Source organism: Scyliorhinus canicula, chromosome 14 (assembly GCF_902713615.1).
Source record: "Scyliorhinus canicula chromosome 14, sScyCan1.1, whole genome shotgun sequence".
NCBI classification, from domain to species: Eukaryota; Metazoa; Chordata; class Chondrichthyes; order Carcharhiniformes; family Scyliorhinidae; genus Scyliorhinus; species Scyliorhinus canicula.
The window spans coordinates 43,820,792-43,841,878 of record NC_052159.1 but is presented as its reverse complement, the minus strand read 5'-3'; the positions used below and the strand labels follow the sequence as shown (position 1 = coordinate 43,841,878).

Here is a 21,087-nt window from a genome sequence, read left to right as displayed (position 1 = left end):
AATCTCAAGGCAAGGAATGGCATCAATTAGAACGATGCTTTACATGAAAGTAACAACTTTTTATTTTGCAGGCAATCTTTCTGATGGGCCTGATTCTCCCCAAACATTTAAAAGTTAATTTGTGGTGGATTTTTCAGGGAGTTTCCCGCCGGTCCCCACCGCTATTCGATGACACTTAGTCACGTAAAAATAATTTTAGTACTGGGAAGCTGCACACCCACCCAACCTCCCGGAGGCTCCTACTTGCCTCCGCTGCACTCCTCCACCCTTCAAACCTCACTCCACCCTCATTTCACTGACCCATGGCAGCGCCACCCTGTCAGTGGGCAGCCTTGCACTGCCACCTTGGCACCCAGGCAATGCTCCTGCTAGCCTGGTAGCACCATCTGGTACCTTGGCAGTGCCAGGGTGGCAGTGCCATGCCAGCTGGGATGTGCCAAGGTGCCCGCTTTCCAGGGGTAGGGTCAGGAACCACCCCGCACTTACCTTGACCACCCTGTGGTCTCTGGTGGCCTGGGAGAATCCCTGTGTGCCGTTCTGCCTGGTCCATGTTTGTGTGGACCAGCACTGATCAGCGCCTGGCTGCAGCCTCCTTGGGGAGGCCGCTGGATCCTGCCCAGGTAGGTTGCAAGTAGATTTACGAACTACTTCCGTGAGCGTCATTCGCTCCTGCCCATTTGGGGCAGGGTTCCGACTCCGATGAATTGCCGGAGGCACAGAGGCTGTCGGGAGGCTTGCTGGAGGGTTCTCTTGGCAATCTCCACCAGCGTTGCACTCTAGCGAGAGCACAACGCGGCCGAAGATTCGCACCCTAAGAGTCTAGCCGGAATTGGTTGCCTCAGTTCAAACCAAATGTTGCAGCAGGAACCTAAAATAGGTGTCAGGTGTCCACATATGCAATTAAACAATTCTAACTTGGAAGTGTTGAATAGGGGCACTTATTGTTTGTTCGGGACCAATAAGAGAGGCAATTCTTTTCCAATCAAGAATGCAAGTATGGTTGCTGCCTGCCATTTTGGGACATTAGGAGCCCGAATCATGGATGGAGAGTGACCCAATTTCTATGCCCATATCTGCCTGAAACAAGTTTTCATTCACCTCTCTCAATAATAGTTGGTGATAGTTCTCTTAAAATATACCTTACGATGTATTACATTGCATGTGCTAAATAAAATATAATTATTGCTCAGACTGTTTATAAAAATCACCACTGATTGATTTAATAACCTGCTTCTAAATAGCATCTTTAAAGTTGGTGTTACAAATATAGAGCAAGTGACACAGAACAAAAGAGACAGACAGACACCGAAAGATAGAAAGTGGTGGTAGCTCGGATTGAAGAGAAGTTTGTGGGGATTTAAACGAGGCTGGAAAATGTGCCTAGTTTTGACTAGGAGGAATTACCAGGATAATGTTTCATGTGAAAGTCAGTTTGGGGATTAGAAATGATCCTGCTGGAAAAGGAAGCAAAGCCATTGGAAATGGAGAAGAGCTTTAAGACGGGTTCCGGATGAATAAAGCGACCATTTAATGGACAAAGTATAGTATAACTGTGAGGGGGCTTTGCAGTCTTTTAAATATAGGATCTTTTCTGTATTTTAGAGTGAAAGGTGTCGACTGAATAGTGTTTAGAAAAAGCTTTTACACTCAGGGCAGCAAAAACTTGGAACTGCCGTTCAAACAAGCCCAACATAAATTCCGCTACCTGGGGATCCAAATAGCCCATTATGGAAAGGGATCCACAAATGGAACCTCACCAGCCTGGCGGAGGAAGTAAAAAAGGACCTGCAAAGCTGGAACACTCTCCCACTCTCCCTCGCGGGGAGAGTCCAGACGATCAAAATGAACGTATTGCCCAGGTTCTTCTTCCTGTTTAGATCCATTCCGATCTACATCCCCAAGGCCTTCTTCAAAGTGCTGGACAAACTTATCATGGCGTTCGTATGGGGGGGGTAAAAATGCTAGGATCCCAAAGAAGGTCCAACAAAAAACAAAATCTAGGGGGGGGGGCTAGCTCTCCCGAATCTACAATTCTACCACTGGGCGGCAACAGCCGAGCGAGTAAGGGGATGGATCCAGGAGCCAGAAGCCGAGTGGGTGCGTGTGGAGGAGGCCTCCTGCATGGGGACCTCCCTCCGGGCCCTTGCCACGGCAGCACTCCCATCCCCACCCAAAAAACACTCCAGCAGCCCAGTGGTGACAGCCACCCTCCAATCCTGGAACCAACTGCGGCAGCAATTTGGCCTGACCAAAATGTCGGACAAGGCTCCCATCTGCAACAACCATAGGTTCACACCAGCACTGACTGACGCCATCTTCAAAAGGTGGAGACAGGACGGGGGGACACTGACAATCAGGGACCTATACACGGACGACAGGATCGCAACACTGGACGAACTGACAGAGAAATTCTGGCTAGCTGGGGGAAACGAGCTGCGGTACCTCCAGCTCAAAAACTTCCTACGAAAGGAGACAAGGACGTACCCGCCACTACTGGAAGACCTACTGGACGCAAGTATCCTAGAGAAAGGGAACTGTAGCGACTTGTATGACCGACTGGTAGAAAGGGACGACACCGTACTGGACGCAACAAGAAGGAAATGGGAGGACGACCTGGGGATGGAGATAGGGTGGGGACTCTGGAGCGAAGCACTACATAGGGTCAACTCCACCTCCACGTGCGCAAGGCTCAGCCTGACGCAACTAAAAGTGGTACATAGAGCCCACTTAACAAGAAACCGTATGAGCAGGTTCTTCCCGGAGGTGGAGGACAGATGCGAACAGTGCCAAAGAGGCCCGGCCAACCACGCCCACATGTTCTGGTCTTGCTCCAGACTTGTGGAGTACTGGACAGCCTTCTTCGAGGCTATGTCCAAAGTGGTGGGGGTGAGGGTGGAGCCATGCCCGATAGTGGCGGTCTTCGGGGTTTCAGACCAGCCAGATCTATTCCTTGGGAGGAGGGCGGACGCCCTTGCCTTTGCCTCCCTGATCGCCCGCCGTAGAATCCTATTTGGCTGGCGGTCAGCAGCACCGCCCAGAGCTGCAGACTGGCTGTCCGACCTCTCGGAATCTCTCCAAATGGAGAAAATCAAATTCGCCATCCGAGGGTCGGACGACGGCTTCCACAGAACGTGGGAGCCATTCATGCAATTGTTCCGGGACCTGTTTGTGGCCAACGGACAAGAGGAAGAATAGTCGGGTGGCCAAGAATCAGGGGAAAATGGATGGGAATCGGGGGAAGGCTACGGTTTTGTTATGGGGGTTTGATGGCTAGCTAAGGCCCAAAACCAAACTGTAAATAAATGCCAATAAACATGTGCCTCGGCCATATTGGGGAATGTAAAATATGTATGCCGGCTAAAGGGGGGAGGCCACAGTTATTATTACGAAGATGCTTACCTGTAAATATATATGTTAATTTATGCGTGTTCTTTTTTTTTCTCTCGCTCTAACAATTTGTAATTTAATTGTATTTGTTCAATATAAAACATGAAAACTGAATAAAAAACATTTATAAAAAAAAGAAAAAGCTTTTACAAGAAAAATTTGTCATGCAAGAGTACCGTCAAGAAATAGATGTTTATCAAATAGCTGCAGTGATGTCAGTTGTGCGGGTGGAGCTGAGTTGTGACTGATTTGAGCAAAGGCTGGTGTGTTAGGAGTTTCGTTTTGGAGTAAAGAGCTGCAGTGAAAGCAAGCAGATGCGTATGGATATCTCAACAAGCTAAAGAATGTTATTTTGGGTGATTTCAAAGTAATACCTGTTTCTGTAGAGAATTTAAACGTGCTGTCTTTCTGTTTTTATGGATATTACTGGGAAAGTTATGAAGGGTTACTTATAGAATATTACTTATAGAATATTGTATCTGTGGGGATTATTGGTGCTGATAGTTGCTAAGATGTTTACTGTGTGTTTATAAAGTGTTAACTAGATTCATAAATAAACATGGTTTTGTTTTAAAAGTACTTTAGATCTCTGTTGCATCACACCTGTAAAGTAGGCCCTTGTGCTCCCCATAACCACAATCTATTAAAAGTTGTGGGTCAGGTGAACTCCAAACCCTGGCCTATAACTTAAAACTTGAAATCTTGTTCTGCAATCTCTTTAATTGGTCACTGGAATTCAAATGTTAATCGATCTCTACATGGTTATGTTTGAAGGATTGCCATTCGAACATGCTTTGCACATGCTTGGAGAAGCACTAAGTACTGGATCAGCCCAAGTTCCCACATGACAGGTGCCAGTGCCACATGACAGGTGCCAGTGTAACTATCAGTTCAGGCTTCTCCAGAGCCTGTTTGGACACACCGCAACGTCTGGATTTGAGCACAAGTGGGTACCTCAGAAATTGAGACTCAATAATGTTGAACATCACAGCATTATTTGCTATTGGGACAGCTAGGTCCGGGCCAATTGTTGTGGTCATCTCAATATTTAATTTGAATTAATTTCTGCTCATTTGATGAGGAGCATGACCAGAGGATAATGGAGAGTTCAAAAGAGCAAGATAGAGCTGGGTGACATCAGCATAGTTATAGGACTTGACTTGTTTCCATATGCAGTGAGAAAAAGAATTGGGCCAAGGATAAATTCTTGAAGGACTCCATAGGCAACGATGCAGTGGTGGGAACTGAAACCATTGCAGCTGATTCTCGAGATGCTATAGGATATACAGGTTATTCAGCTGGGTGGGAACATGGTGTGGTTAACCAGAGGCCACAAACAGGTTGATAAGGATGAAGAGGGATTGTTTACAACGGACATAGATATATAGGGTAGATCTTGATTTGAAAACTTATTTTCCCACTGCCTGTTTTCTGGATTCTGTACTTATTCAATATTGTTAGAGCCTTTTAGGAGTCTATTTAAACATAAAACATAGAACAGTACATGCCCTTTGGCCCACGATGTTGTACTAGCCATTTATCCTAATCAAAGATCAACCTAACCTACACCTCATCAATTTAGTGCTGTCCATGTGCCTGCCCCAAGAGTCGCTTAAATGTCCCCAATGACTCTGACTCCACCAGCTCTCTGGCAGTGCATTCCACACACCCATCACTCTACTTCTGACATCTCTCTTATACCTTCCTCCAATCAGTTTAAAATTTTGTCCCCTCGTGACAGCAATTTCCGCCCTGGGGAAAAGTCCCTGGCTATCCACTCTATCCATGCCACTCGTCACCTTGTACACCTCTATCAAGTCACGTCTCTTCCTCCTTCACCCGAGGTCCCTCAATTTTTCTTAAGACCTGCCCTCCAGTCCAGGCAGCATCCTGGAAAATCTCCTCTGCACACTCTCCAAAGCATCCACATCCTTCCTATAATGAGGCTTCCAGAACTGGACACAATATTCCAAGTGTGGTCTAACTAGGGTTTTATAAAGCTGCAGCAAAACCTCAACTCAATCCCCCTGTTAATGAACGCCAGCACACCATACGCCTTCCTAACAACCCTATCAACCTGGGTGGCAACTTTGAGGGATCTATGTACATGGACTCCAAGATCCCCGTTCCTCTACACTTCCAAGAATAACGTCTTTAACCCTGTATTCAGCATTCAAATTCGAAATGAATTACTTCACATTTATCTAGGTTGAACTCCATCTGCCACTTCTCAGCCCAGCTCTGCATCCTGTCAATGTCCTGTTGTAACCTGCAACGTCCCTCAACACTATCTACAACTTCACCAACCTTTGTCATCGGCAAACCTACCAACCCACCCTTCCACTTCCTCATCCAAGTCATTTACAAAAAACACAAAAAGCAGAGGTCCCAGGACGGATCCCTGCGGGACACCACTGGTCACCGACCTCCAGACGTGATACTTTCCATCCACTGCCACTCGCTGTCTTTGTTCGGCCAGCCAATTTTGTATCCAGACAGCCAAATTTCCCTGTATACCATGCCCCTAAATTTCTGAATGAGTCTACCATGGGGAACCTTATCAAATGCCTTACTGAAATCCCTATACACCACATCCACTGCCCGACCTTCAACAATGTGTCTTGTCACACCCTCAAAGAATTCAATGAGGCTTGACCTGCCCCTCACAAAGCCACACTGACTATCTTTAACCAAACTATGTTTTTTTTTCTAAATAATCATAAATCTTTTCTGTCGGAATCCTTTCCAATATTTTGCTCATCGCAGACGTAAGACTGACTAGTCTGTAATTCCTGGGGATTTCCCTATTCCCTTTCTTGAACAGGGGAACAACATTCACCTCTCTCCAATCATCTGATATTACTCTTTGGGGGGAGTGAGGATGCAAAGATCATCGCCAACAGTGCAGCAATCTCCTCCCTCGCTTCCCTTAACAACCTTGGGCATATCCAGTCAGGTCCAGGGGACTTATCTATCCTGATGCTTTGCAAAATTTCCAGCATATCCTCTTTCTAATATTAACCTGTTCGAGTCTATAAACCTGGTTCACGCTGTTCTCCTGGGCAACAAGGTCCCTCTCTCGTGAATACTGAAGCAAAATATTAATTGAGGGCCTCCCTTATCTCCTCAGACTTTAGGCACAAAGTTCCCTCCACTATCCCTCATCGGCCCTACTCTCACTCTGATCATCCTCTTATTTCTCACAAGTGTAGAATGCCTTGGGGTTTTCCCTAATCCTTCCTGCCAGGGCTTTTTCACGCCCCCTTCTAGCTCTCCTAAGTCCATTTTTGAGTTCCTTCCTGGCTACCTTGTAACCCTCTAGAGCCGTGCCAGATCCTTGCTTTCTCAACCTTACGTAAGCTTCCTTCTTCCTCTTGACCAGAAGCTCCACTTCTCTTGTCATTTAAGGCTCCTTCACCTTACCATTCCTTCCTCGTCTCAGTGGGACAAAACTATCCAGCACTCACAGCAAGTGCTCCTCAAACAATCCCCACATTACTGTTGTGCATTTCCCCAAGAACAACGATTCCCATTTTCTGCTCCTCGGCTCTGTCTAATAGCAGTATAATTTCCCCTCCCCCAATTAAATACCTTCCCATTCTGTCTGTTCCTAGCCCCCTCCATGACTATGCTTACGGTCAAGGAGTTGTGGTCACGGTCACCAAAATGCTCTCCCAACTAGACATCTAACTTATACCAAATCCAATATGGCCTCCCCCGAGTCAGCCTATCTACAAATTGAGTCAGGAAACCTTCCTGTATGCACCTGATAAAATCTGCTCCATCCAAACCATTTGCAGTCAAGAGGTTCCAGTCAATATTAGGACAGTTGAAGTCACCCATGCCAACAACTGTTACTTCTGTACCTTTCTAAGATCTGCCGCCCAATCTGTTTCTCCATCTCTCTGCTGCTATTGGGGGGGGGGGGTCTAACTCCCAATAAAGTGACTGCTCCTTTCTTGTTTCTGACTTCCACCCATACTGACTCAGTAGACAAACCCTTCTCGACTACCGCCTTTTCTGCAGCTGTGATGCACTCCCTAAATAACATTGCTACTCCCCCTCCTCTTACCTCCCTCCCAATTCTTCTTCAAACATCTAAACCTCGGAACATCTGACAACCATTCCTGCCCCTGTGAATCCATGTGTCTGTAATGGCCACAACATCATAGTTCCAAGTACTGATCCATGCTCTCAAGTTCATCTCCCTTATTCCTGACACTCCTTGCTTTGAAACAGTCCCATCTCTAACTTTGCCCGATCAACTGTCTATCCTTCCTCACAAACTCGCTGCATACTATTTCTGCCTGTTCAACAGCTACCCTATCCTCTGATCCGTAGCTCTGGTTCCCATCCCCCTGCCAAACTAGTTTAAACCCCCCTGAAGAGCTCTAGCAAACCACGTTCCCCCAGTGTGTGGTTTCCTCCGGGTGCTCCGGTTTCCTCCCACAGTCCAAATATGTGCAGGTTAAGTGGATTGGCCTTGCTACATTGCCCTCAGTGTCCAAAAAGGTTAGGTGGGGTTACTGGGATAATGGGGATACAAGTAGGGTGCTCTTTCCAAGGGCTGATGCAGACTCGATGGGCCAAATGGCCTCCTTCTGAACTGTAAATTCTATGATATGATATGACCAAAGGACTTGCAGGTTATGCCTGGAAAGGGTCACTCTCCTTTGCCAAAAGCAACTCTCTACACAGGAGAGCAAATATCTGTGTTTGCTATATTTATTTACAAATGGCTTTTGACCTGTAATGGGCTTTGCCTAATTGGTGATAGAGAAGGTATAAAAGTTAGAAGTTAAACCATTTGCTTCTCTTGTTAAGAATTGTTTAACCGTTAATTGTAAGTTATTTTCTGTGATGTTAATGCAGTTGGTCCTGAGTTTTTAATGTTTCTAAATTATGGGCCATTTCGAGTCGCCATTCAAAAACATTTATTAATAAAATTTAGAGTCGCCAATCCATCTACCCTGCACATCGTTTGGGTGTGGGGGTGAGACTCACACAGACACAGGGAGAACGTGCAATCTCCACACAGACAGTGACCCAGAGGCAGGATCGAGCCCAGGTCTTCGGCGCCATGAGAGCTGGTCCTGTGTTAAGAGTAAAGTTTGTTTTAATATTTTTTTAAATCCCCGTTTGTCAGTGGAATTACTCCTGAGGGTGAAGTATCCCTTCCTCACGGTTTACAAATTGCAAAATTGTTGTGGTTACTCGTCAGTTTCTTAACAAAGGATAGGGATCTGGTCCAGTATCCTAACAATATGATTTGCTTAATATTCCTACGAAAATGTACTCTTACACATATTTATACTGATGTTTATTTGTCAATTATACAAGTCTGCAAGTGTATTAGTAGTGTATTTTGTTAACAGTCTACCTTGATATTAACCACACCATCTCATTTTACTATCATTTGTAAATTCTGAAATTACACTTCCAATTCCAGGGTGCAGATTGTTGATGTAAATTGTGAACAATACTAAGCGAAGCACTAATCCTTGCAATTAGCTTTAAACCCTGCGTTGTTTTCAGGTTTTAGCCAGGTTGCTATTTATTCAGCTCCTTGTTCCTTAAATTGGCATGTTCTTAACTTAATCGTGAGACTGCTAAGGTGTACCCTCGTTGGCTGGACGACTGGTTCTTGATGTGGAGCAACCCCAATTGCGCGGGTTCAATTCTTCCACCGCTGAGGTTAGCTTTCTCAACCTTGCCCCTCGCCGGAGCTGTGGTGACCCTGAGATTAAGTCACCTCAGTGCTCTCCGGTTGGAGCCTCTCCTTCGGAATCCGTACTGATTATTAATATTTTCAGTTTCTGGAAGTGTTTGTATGACATCTTCAAGCAAGGATTCCATTATCTTCTACCACAGACATGGAGCTAATTGGGACTATTGTTCCAAGACTTCTTTATTTAAATCAAGAGACAGAAATTGGATGTTTCCCATATTTTACTTACCTCTTTTTCAAAACACATATCAAGTAAATCTTTCCCAAACTGCCACACCAGTTTAGCTTCAATTGGAAGATGTTTAGTCTTCAACTTAATTTTTGGTTTCTTTGGATCTGGAGGCTGATCGCTTTTCTTTTCATTATTGGACTGCGGGTAGAAATCCAAAACAAATTAATTGCAATTTGATATGTATGACTCCTTTTCCATACAAGTTTGCATATTTTCTCTCATCAGTCTCACCCCACCACACCCTTAAAGAAATCTTACCATTCATAACAAGCTAACTGTCTAAAGTAATTGGCCATTAAGTTATCTTACAAGTTTGGATTAACATTATGGAAGGTAACTCATAAAGGTCACTTTTGACAAGGCTGTACATGGATACAGCAGCATAAACATATAATCGGTAAGAAAATGGGGCGGGTTTCACTGGGCTAAATCGCTGTCTTTGAAAGCAGACCAAGGCAGGCCAACAGCACGGTTCAATTCCCGTACCAGCCTCCCCGAACAGGTGCCGGAATGTGGCGACTAGGGGCTTTTCACAGTAACTTGATTTGAAGCCTACTTGTGACAATAAGTGAATTTCATTTCATTCATTTTCAATAGGTGCACAGAATATTACACAACTTGTTTGGAAATCCTGAATGAACATCAAAAGCAACATCACAAAATATTGGGATATATTCCTAACCCAGTTCAGTCATCGGCCATCCCCCAAATGTGAGGATGACGTCTACTCAGGGTGGCGAGTTTTGCCATGGGTCTTCAGGTGATTAAACAGGCCAATTCTCTACCCACAGATCTTTGAGCACATGGAGCAGGATATCCCATGAGAAGGTGGAATCCAGACTGTAGGATTTGTTTCTTTTTATTTCCTTCTCTGTCCCTACTCTGCCTCATTATTAAGGCGTTGGACTCAAAAGAATGACGTAGCTTGATGGACAAGTTGCCATTTTTAACAATTGGCAATAAGTTCCTTCCCCTCATCTGTCAATGCTGTCATGTTTCAAAGAGAGCTTCAGTGCGTCTATGTAACATTTTCTTTGTGCTCCTCTGGAAAGCTGGCCGTGTGAAAGCTGAGAAGACAAATCTGGCCGGATGAAGTGTTCAGATCACTTTGCTATTTTTTCAGGAGTTTTGCCTAAATTTTGTGGTGCTTCAAGAAGGACACTAGCATTTGATCGACGACCCTCCCACTGAATCCCGAGGATGTGGCAGAGGGAATACTGATGAGATTTCTCTAGTATTTTTGTGTTGTTATTACACAGTCCAGACCTCACTGCAGTCCAGGACTGGCAACAGCAAAAGCACTGTACAGCAAGACTTTTATTAATTTGGTGGCTGGTGTAAGGGAGGCTTTGTTACAGTAACATAGGAATTAGGAACAGAAGTGGGGAATTCAGCCTTTGAGCCTGCTCCGTCATTCAATCAGATCATGGCTGATCTCTTCTTGGTCTCAATTGGCACGGTAGCACAGTGGTTACCATTGTTGCTTCCCAGTCCCAGGCTTGGGTCACTGTCTGTGTGGAGTCTGTACCTTTTCCCCAAGTCTGCGTGGGTTTCCTCCTGGTACTCCCGTTTCCTCCCACAAGTCCTGAAAGATGTGCTGTTAGGTAATTTGACATTCTTAATTCTCCGTCTGTGTACCTGAACAGGTGGTGGAATGTGACGACTAGGGGCTTTTCACAGTAACTTCATTGCTGTGTTAATGTAAGCCTACTTGTGACAATAAAGATCATTTACTTTATTATCATTATCCACCTCCCCAACTGTTGCCCATATCCCTTTAACCTGTTTTTTAATCAAAAATATCTATCTCCTTAAAATCATTGAATGACTCAGATTCCACCGCAGCGGGTTTCACAAATTCACCACCCTCCGAGACGTAGGGTGGGATTCTCCGATCCTGCGGTTAAGTGTTGACGCTGTCGTAAACGGTGGAGCGTTTTACAACAGTGTCATCTAGCCCCTAGGTTCAGCGATCCTGTTCGGCACTGGCGATCCTTGTGCTGCTCTAGCTGCCAATGCGGGGGTCAGCATGACGGCGCAGGTCCATGCATCCGCGCCATGGCTGGTGCAAGTTCGCGCATGCGCATGGGTTGCCTTCTCCGCCCCGGGCAACATGGTGGGGCTCTACAGGGGCCCAGCGCGGAGGAACATAGGCCACACCAGGATAAGCCGAACGGTAAGCCCGATCGCGAGCCAGACCACCGTGGAGCACCCCCCCCCCCCAACCCCCAACAGTCGGATACCCCCACCCCATATCAGGACCACCCCCACAGCATGAACGCCGAGGTCCCGCTGGGAAGGACCACATGCGAATGGCGGCGGCGGGTGGCTTTCGGTGGGGCTGGGGGGACTGGTGGGAGGTGGTACTATCTGGCAGGCCGGGTCCATGCACGGCTGGCACCATTTTGTACGGCGCGACTGCTGCAGGTCATCGCCGTGCGCATGCACGGCCATGGACCCAGCAATTCTCCGGCCGTTTCTGTCGGGAACGCCGGGGGTTTTCCGTGGAGGCTTCTAGGCTCCCCCACCCCCACCGGGCAGAGCATCGGTCCGGAGGCGGTGCCAAATTTCTCATCGTAACACTAGGCACATGCTCCAGACAGTGCCAGAATCTGAGATTTCAGCCCTAAGTGTTGACGGCAGGACAAAATTGGTGCCGCTTCCAGAGCAATTCATCAACCATTAATGGGCTAGCACTGGCGCCACATGGAACATAATTGATTCCAATGAAAAACAATGTCCGATTCGCCGGAGTTTGGATTGACACTTGGAGCTAACAAGCCGCAGCCACATCTGAGCACGCCACTCCCAATACCCATGATGTACCATCAATTCGACTCAAGACACATTTAGGATCCGAACCGTGGCTTTAATCAGCTAGTTCTTAGCCCGGTGGTCGACTACAGAGAATGGCCGACCGCCGGGAACTCTGGGTACTTATACCCTGCCTCTGAGGCGGGGCCTACTTGCCTCTCTACCAACTGGAGAGCAGTCACATGACTAGTCCCAACCAATCGGATGAGAGGCACATGACCAGCCAGAGCCAATGCGAAGCCAGTGCTCTGCACCAATGGCAGTGCTCACATCCATACCACCACATTCACCCCTTGTGGAGAAAGAAGGGGGGAGGGGTGTAAGTGGGAGAGAGTGGGGGGGGGGGATCCGAGGACTGGTGGTATGAGCAGCGAAAATCGATAGGGGTGAGCTGCCCACTGGCTCGTGGCAAAACAATACTACTACTACTAATAACAACAGAATAACACAATGTCCAAAAAAAAGTCCCATGGCCACATCAGATGGAGACGATCAGCCTGTCGGGTGCCCGTGGTGTTCTGGAGGACCATCGTAGTGGAGCTGGTGACGTCGGGCCGATGTCGTCCTTGCCTCCGGGAGCGTTGGTCGTAGATGTGTCTCCGTACCCCGGGCCAGTGGTGGAGACGCTGTAATCAGGGAAGAGGGGGCATGTGCGCTGATTCGTGGGGGCGCTGGGGGGGAATTGGTGTTGGGGGGGGGGGGGAGGTGTTGGTGTAGGGGGAGAAGGCCGCACGCCGGCGGGTGCCAAGTCCCGGAGCGAAACCGTATCCTGCCGACCGTCGGGATACTCCACGTACGCATATTGCGGGTTGGCGTGGAGTAACTGGACTCGCTCAACCAACGGGTCGGACTTGTGCACCCGCACATGCTTCCGGAGCAAGATGGGCCCGGGGGTGGCCAGCCAGGTTAGGAGAAGGGATCCTGAGGACGATTTCCTGGGGAAAACAAGACGTTCATGAGATGTTTGATCAGTGGTAGTACAGAGGAGAGACCGGATTGAATGCGGGACGTCGGGAATTACTTCTTGCCAACGGGAAAAGGGAGATCTCTGGACCGTAGGGCCAGCAGGATGGTCTTCCAAATAGTGGCATTCTCCCGCTCGACCTGACCGTTACCCCGGGGGTTATAATTGGTCGTCCTGCTAGAGGCTATGGCCCTGCTGAGCAGGAACTGACGCAGTTCGTCACTCATAAAAGAGGACCCCCAGTCGCTGTGGTTGTACGCGGGGTAACCGAACAGGGAGAAGATGGATAGGAGGGCCTTTATGACGGTTGTTGTGGTCATGTCGGGACAGGGAATAGCGAAAGGGAATTGAGAGTATTCGTCGATAACACTCAAGAAATAAGTGTTACGGTTGTTGGAGGTGAGGGGACCCTTGAAGTCTATACTGAGACGTTCAAAGGGGCGGGATGTCTTGATCAGATGCGCTCGTTCGGGGCGGTAGAAGTGCGGTTTGCACTCGGCGCAGACGTGGCAGTCCCTAGTGACGGTCCTGACTTTGTCGACGGAGTAGGGCAGGTCTTAATAAAATGGTAGAAACGGGTGACCTCTGGATGGCAGAGGTCCGTGTGGAGGAAGCGGAGGCGGTCAATCTGCACGCTGGCATAGGTACCGCGGGATAGGGCATCGGGAGGCTCATTGGGCTTCCCAGGACGACACAAGATATCATAGTTGTACGTGGACAACTCGATCCGCCACCGCAAGATCTTGTCGTTCTTGATCTTGCCCCTCTGTGCATTGTCGAACATGAAAGCTACTGACCGTTGGTCTGTGAGGAGGGTAAACCTCCTGCCGGCCAGATAGTGCCAATATCGCACAGCTTCGACTTTGGCCTGTGCCTCCTTTTCCACCGAGGAATTGCGGATTTCGGAAGCGTGGAGGGTTCATGAAAAGAAGGCCACGGGTCTGCCCGCTTGGTTCAGGGTGGCTGCCAGAGCTACGTCAGACGCGTCGCTCTCGACCTGGAATGGGAGGGGCTCATCAATAGCATGCATCATGGCCTTTGCGATATCCGCTTTGATGCGGCTAAAGGCCTGGTGGGCCTCCATCGACAGGGGAAAGGAGGTGGACCGGATGAGGGGGTAGGCTTTGTCGGCGTAGTTGGGGACTCACTGGGCGTAGTATGAGTAGAAACCCAGGCAGCATTTGAGGGAGTTGGGGAGGGGAAGTTCCATCAGGGGGTGCATGTGTTCGGGATCGGGGCCTATCACTCCGTTATGCACTATGTAGCCAAGGATGGCTAGACGGTCGATGCTAAACACGCACTTATCCTTATTGTAAGTTAAATTAAGGAGTTTTGTGGTCGTGGCCGCAGATGGTGACGTTATCGAGATACGGGAAGGTGGCCCGTAAACCGTGCTTGTCAACCATTCGGTCCATCTCCCTTTGGAAGACCGAGACTCCATTTGTGACACCGAATGGAACTCTGAGGAAGTGGTAGAGGCGGCCATCTGCCTCAAATGCGGTGTACTTGCGGTCACTCGCCCGAATGGGGAGCTGGTGGTAGGCGGTCCTAAGGTCCACCGTGGAGAAGACTTTGTACTTCGCGATCCTCTTAACCAGGTCGGAAATACGGGGGAGAGGATACGCGTCCAGCTGCGTAAAGCTGTTGATGGTCTGACTGTAATCGATGACCATCCGGTTTTTCTCCCCAGTCCGAACTACCAGCACTTGGGCTCGCCAGGGACTGTTGCTGGCCTCAATAACGCCTTCCTTAAGGAGCCTCTGGACCTCTGAAGGTCCAGTTCTGGGCACTGTATCGTCTGCTCCGGGTGGCGACAGGTTTACAATCTGGGGTGAGATTAGCAAACAAGGAAGGGGGGTTCACTTTGAGGGACGCAAGGCTGCAAACAGTAAGAGGAGGAATAGGGCCGCCGAACTAAAAAGTCGCGCTATGCGCTATGCAGGTTGCACTGGAAGTCCAAGCCCAAGAGGGCCGGAGCGCATAGATGGGGGAGAATGAGGAGTTTGAAATTTTTGAAAACTCTCCCCTGGACTGTGAGGTCCGCTATGCAGCACCCGGTGATTTGGACGGAATGCAAACCTGAGGCCAATTCAATTTTATGTTTAACTGGATGGATGGGGAGCACGCAGCGTCTTACCGTGTCGGGGTGTATGAAACTTTCCGTGCTCCCAGAGTCCAGCAGGCACCTTGTTTTGTGTCCGTTGAGCTGAACCGTTGTTGTAGTCTTGGCGAGCATGCGTGGTCGCGACTGGTCGAGCCTGATGGAAGCCAGTCGCGATGAGAGTTCCAGATCCTCTTCAGTGGCAGAGTAGTCGCTTGCAGGGCCTTCCGAGTTGGCCCAAGATGGCGGCGCCCAGGACCCGCACGTGGAGTCGGGGTCCCAAGATGGCGGCGCCCAGGACCCGCACGTGGAGCCGGGGCCTCAAGATGGCGGCGCCCATGGCCCACACATGGCGTCCGGGGCCCAAGATGGCAGCGCCCGTGGGAGCCTCGTGGCGGCTGGGGGCAGTGTCAGCGGGCCGGTCGGGGCAGCTGGGGGCGCGGGTCGCGATGGCCGTTGCGGGAGGCGGGCAGGAGAGGTTGGTGCGCAGCGTGGGGCCCGGGGGGGGGGGGGGGGGGGGGATTCGCGGTCGCTGTGCGGAACAGCAGCGACCGACTTGGTCTGACAGACCACTGCGTAGTGGCCCTTCTTCCCGCAGCTCTTACACAGAGCGGAGCGGGCCGGGCAGCGCGGGTGCTTTGAGAGGCCACAGAAATAGCAACGGGGCCCCGCTAGTTTGTCGGAGCGACCAGCAGCGCAGGCTTGGGGGGGGGGGGGGGGGGGGGGGGGGGGGGGGGGGGGGGGGGGGGGGGGGGGTTCCACGGAGGATGGGGGTGGCGTGTGCCATGAAGTCCAGGGGGTTGCTGCGCGGCCGGGGTGTATGCGCGGGCATTCAGGTCAGTAACCTCCAGGGAGGTTGCAAGAGTCCGTGCCTCAGCTAGGCTGAGGGTGTTCTTCTCTAGCAATCGTTGGCGGATAGAAGGAGACGGCATGCCAGCAACGTAAGCGTCTCTGATTAGAAGTTCCATGTGCTCCGTCGCCGAAACCCGGGAAATGCGCACGTTCTCCCTAGAGCTGCGAGGGCCTGGTAAAACTCGTCAAGGGACTCACCAGGGAACTGTAGTCTGGTCGTCAGGAGATGCCGTGCGTATACTTCGTTGACCGGCCGGAGAAAAAGTGTCCTTTGAGATTCTCCATGGCCGCATCAAAATCGCCTTCGTCCTCGATCATTGCGTAGACCGATGTGCCCACGCATGAGTGGAGGATGTGAGTTTCTGCTCCTTGGTGGGCTTGCCAGCTACAGTCGTCAGGTAGCTACTGAAACACACCTGCCAGTGTTTAAAAATTGCAGACGCATTTGCAGCATGCGGGCTGGTGCGGAGGCAGTCAGGCTTGATGCGAAGCTCCATTTCAAAATTCTAGCTGATTACATTGATGTACCATCAATTCGACTCAAGACACATTTAGGATCCGAACTGTGGCTTTAATCAGCTAGTTGTTAGCCTGGTGGTCGACTACAGAGAATGGCTGACCGCCGGGAACTCTGGGTACTTATACCCCGCCTCGGAGGCGGGGCCTATTTTCCTCTCGACCAACTGGAGAGCAGTCACATGACTAGCCCCAACCAATCGGACAAGAGGCACATGACCAGCCAGAGCCAATGGGAAGCCAGTGCTCTGCACCAATGGCAGTGCTCATATCCATACCACCACAACCCACTCATCCCAGCCAACAAGATTTTGATTTGATTTATTATTGGCACATGTATTAGTATACAGTGAAAAGTATTGTTTCTTGCATGCTATACAGACAGCGAATACCGTACATAGGGAAGGAAGGAGAGACTGCAGAATATAATGTTAGTCTAGCTAGGGTGTAGAGAAAAGATCAACTTAATACGAGGTAGGTCCATTCAAAAGTCTGATGGCAGCAGGGAGGAAGCTGTCCTTGAGTCGGTTGGTACGTGACCTCAAACTTTTGTCTTTTTCCTGACAGAAGAATTTGGAGTAGAGTATTTTCAGGGTGCGTGGAGTTCTTAATTATGCTCGCTGCCTTTCCAAAGCAGCAGGAATTGTAGACAGAGTCGATGGATGGGAGGCTGGTTTGCGTGATGGACTGGTCTACATTCATGACCTTTTGTAGTTTCCTGCAGTCTCGGGCAGAGCAGGGTCCATACCAAGCTGTGATACAACCAGAAAGAATGTTTGCTGTGGTGCATCTGTAAAAGTTGGTGAGAGTCGAAGCTGACATGCCAAATTTCCTTAGTCTTCTGAGAAAGTTGGTGGGCTTTCTTAACTATAGTGTCGGCATGGGGGAGCCAGGACAGGTTGTTCGTTATCTAAAAACACCTAAAAACTTGAAGCTCTCAACCCTCTCTACTTCTTTCCCATTGATGTAGATATTTTCATTCCGCTTCCTGAAATCAATGACAATCGCCTTTGTTTTGTTTACATAGAGGGAGAAATCTTTGTCGCACCGGTTCACCAGATTCTCTATCTCCTTCCTGTGCTCTCTCGTCATTCTTAAGACATCGGACCCACTACGGTGGTGTCATCAGGAAATTTGAAGATCAAGTTTGGAGGGGAATTTAGCCACACAGTCATAGGTGTATAAGGAGTATAGTAGGGGGCTGAGGACACAGCTTTGTGGGGCACCGGTGTTGAGGATGATCGTGGAAGAGGTATTGTTGCCTACTATCCTTACTGATTGTTGCCTGTGGGGTGTGGCTTGTGGGTTAGGAAGTTCAGGAACCAATCGCAGAGGGAGGAGCTGAGGTCCAGGCTATGGAGTTTGGAGGTGGGTTTCGTAGGAATAATGGTGTTGAAGGCTGAGCTGTAGTCAATAAATAGGAGTCTGACATCGGTGTCTTTGTTATCTAGGTGTTCCAGGGTTGAGTGCAGGGCCATGGAGATGAACATAAGAACATAAGAACTAGGAGCAGGAGTAGGCCATCTGGCCCCTCGAGCCATTCAATTAGATCATGGCTGATCTACAGCAGATGGCGTCTGCTGTGGACCTGTTGCAGCATTAGGTGAACTGTAGTGGATCAAGGCAATTCGGGAGGCTGGAGTTGATTTGTGCCATAACTAACCTTTCGAAGCACTTCATAAATGATGGATGGCAGAGCCACTGGACGATAGTCATTAAGGAACGCAGCTTGGCTGTTCTTTGGTACAGGGATGATGGTCATCTTCTTAAAGCAGGTAGGGACCTCAGATTGTTGTAAAGAGAGGTTGAAGATGTCTGCGAATACCCCCATGGCAGCACACAGAGCAGCACCCCGGTTTACTGATGCTGAATTTGAGCCATATGGGATGTCGTGCAGGAGAGGCAGGCCACCTGAGGTGGGAAGGAGGTTACCACCCGCCGCCGTTCACTGGGCCTTGGCACAGCTGCCAGAGATCATGAGTGCCATGGGAAACACCGCCAGGACCGGGCAGCAATGCAGGAAGAAACCGCATTACCTCCTATGAGCAGCCAGGTTGAGTAGGCAGCACTGTGCCCCTGTCGAGCACACCCGTAACTGCCCCACCCAGAGGGCAACTTAACCCCCATCCTGCACTATCTGCCAGCGCATATATTGGCCACCATGGTCGGATGCCCAGGTGTCCTGGCCATGAAGGCCACTATCTGCCCACCCGTTTTGCTGCATGCATCCGGCTATATAATACTGTGCACTTACTGCCCCCCCCACCCCCAGAAGGCGGCCCACAACCGCCGGGAGGGGGACCGCCGGACCAGTGGCCCCTCACCGCAGCAGAGCAGCGGGCACTAGACCTGGTCAGTGGGCATTCACCGAAGCGGAGGTTGGCATTGAGCATGTGAGACCCCGCCGAGTTACGGTTTCCCGTGGCACATCTCGCCGTCGCCACCCCTACCCCTCCACCAGAGGCCCCCCCCCCCCCCCCCCCCCCCCCCCCCCCCCCACCGCAGCCACCATACCCACTCTCTTCCACCATCCCCTCCGCCAACACCCCCCAAACAACGCCCTGCCGCCACCCCAACCCGGGAACCAATCATGCGGCAGGTCTGGAGTTTTGCAATATCTCCTGGCAATGAGGTGGGCCCTTCTGAAGCCCCCCGACCCCTATCACAACCCCAACCCTAAGTGGATAGCAGTGACGAGGGGGACACGGACAGCAATGGGGGCCCTCGATCTGCAGTCCGAGGCACCCGGGAATGGAGCATGGCCCAATCTCAGGGACTAGCTATCGTCCAGATGGGTTTGGGCCCTCTGGAAAGGGCGGTCGCATCGATAGTGGAGATGCAGTCACAGAACCAGGGGCTGCATGACATGGAGTCAGCAATCAACTGCAGGTGCAGTTGGTGGAGTCCAACCGCCTGCAGGAGCAGAAGGTGGCATCAGTGGTGGACCCTTGGGGATGAATGTTTCAGCCATGGGCCAAGATGTCCAAGGCCTGGGGCACTTTGTGCGGGCGGTGGCCGAGGCCCAGGACAGGCTGCCCTGTCACAGGCAGCCATGTGTGCCACCTGGGCAATGCAGCGGTGCTCCAGAGTGTGGCCAAGTCACAGCGGGTCATGGCTGAGGCAGTCAGTGGCACTGTCCAGGCGCTGGCTGACTTGGTACAGACCTAGAGGGAGGTGACAATGTCACTGATTAATGTGGCAGACACTCAGAAGGCGGTGACACAGTCACAACGTGATGTGGCGCAGTCCCAGAGGGAGGTGGTCCACTCCCTGAACTCTTTGGCTGAAAGTATCGAGACCCTGGTTGAGACGGGCCTGCAGGACTGACAGTGCCAGGTGGCGGGAGAGCCTCGGGGGATAGTTCCGCTTGCACCCCTTTCCCATGGAGAAGCCCAGGGGCCATCAGGCTCTCTTGAGGGGAGGTGATGTGGCCTTTGCTTATGACTCCCACAGGGAACCTGCTGGACTCCACCACCGCCCCCCTCACCCCCAAATGGCCAGGGAGCCTAATTCAGCCAGTGCTCACCACAACAGTGTCCCATCCCTGTCCCCCCCAACCAACCATCTCCGCCACCCCAAGGGGTTGATGGGATGTTGTGTTGGCATGGCCAGCTCGCATGCAGGGATCGCCCAGGTGGACGATGGGAACTGCCACCATGGCCAGGACTCAGACATTGTCAAACGTTGTGGAGCATCAGAGCTGATCCCAGAAAGGACTGTCATCATCCTCCATCCCATGGGCCAGACCTGCAGTTAGTGCCACCCCAGGACCCGCACCCTGTAGTGAGATAGGTAGGAATCACCTGAGGGGGGTTGCAAAGGTGGGCAGGGTGTCCATGCCAATAAACCGGCACGCAAGTCTGTGAACCTGGAGGTGATTAGCACGTGCTGGCCCTCCTGTGTCTGCCCAAGCCCCATGTCCTGCCCATCATCGGCATTCCCGGATCCTCTTCTTTGGACAAGGTCTGTCGTTCATCCTTCTCCTCCAGCACATTGCCCCTCTGCTGCACGATGTTGTGGAGGACGCAGCAGACCACCACAATGTGGGAGACTCTCCAAGCACTATACCGGAGGTTCCCTCCAGTGCAGTCCAGGCACCTGAAGCATCGTTTGATCAAGCCCCTGGTCGCGGCACGGTGTTGTTGTAGCGGGTCTACGGATTGGTCTATGGACTCTGGATAGGTGTGTCATCAGCCACGACTGAAATGGATAACCCCTGTCGCCCAAGAGCCAACTGCTCAGGCGGGGGTGCCTCTCGAAGGGGCCAGGAGCCGTAAGAGTGTGCCAGGATGAAGCCATCGCGCACACTGCCCTGGTATCGGGTGCAGACGTATCGCATGGTCACACACCAGTTGCACGTTCTTCGAGTGGAACCCCTTTTGGTTTGTGACGACTGGTCTGTCATGGGGGAGTGCTCGTAGGGCCACGTGCATCCCGTCGATAACCCCCTGGACCCGTGGTATCGCAGTGATGACGGTGAACTCCGCGATCCG

General features: G+C 50.6%; 1 protein-coding gene across 6 annotated transcripts in view; it reads right to left on the bottom strand.

The window, feature by feature from the left end:
* The window catches only part of LOC119977398 (heat shock protein 105 kDa-like), a 127,467-nt gene that overhangs the window by 37,070 nt on the left and 69,310 nt on the right, over positions 1 to 21,087 (bottom strand). For all 6 annotated transcript variants that reach the window (XR_005463193.1, XM_038818246.1, XM_038818251.1 and 3 more), the window contains exon 13: positions 9,345 to 9,485. Coding sequence is in view for 5 of the 6 variants with exons in the window: in XM_038818246.1 (XP_038674174.1) it covers positions 9,345 to 9,485 (141 nt within the window). In the remaining variant the exon portion in view is untranslated. The remainder of the gene's footprint in view (positions 1 to 9,344; positions 9,486 to 21,087) is intronic.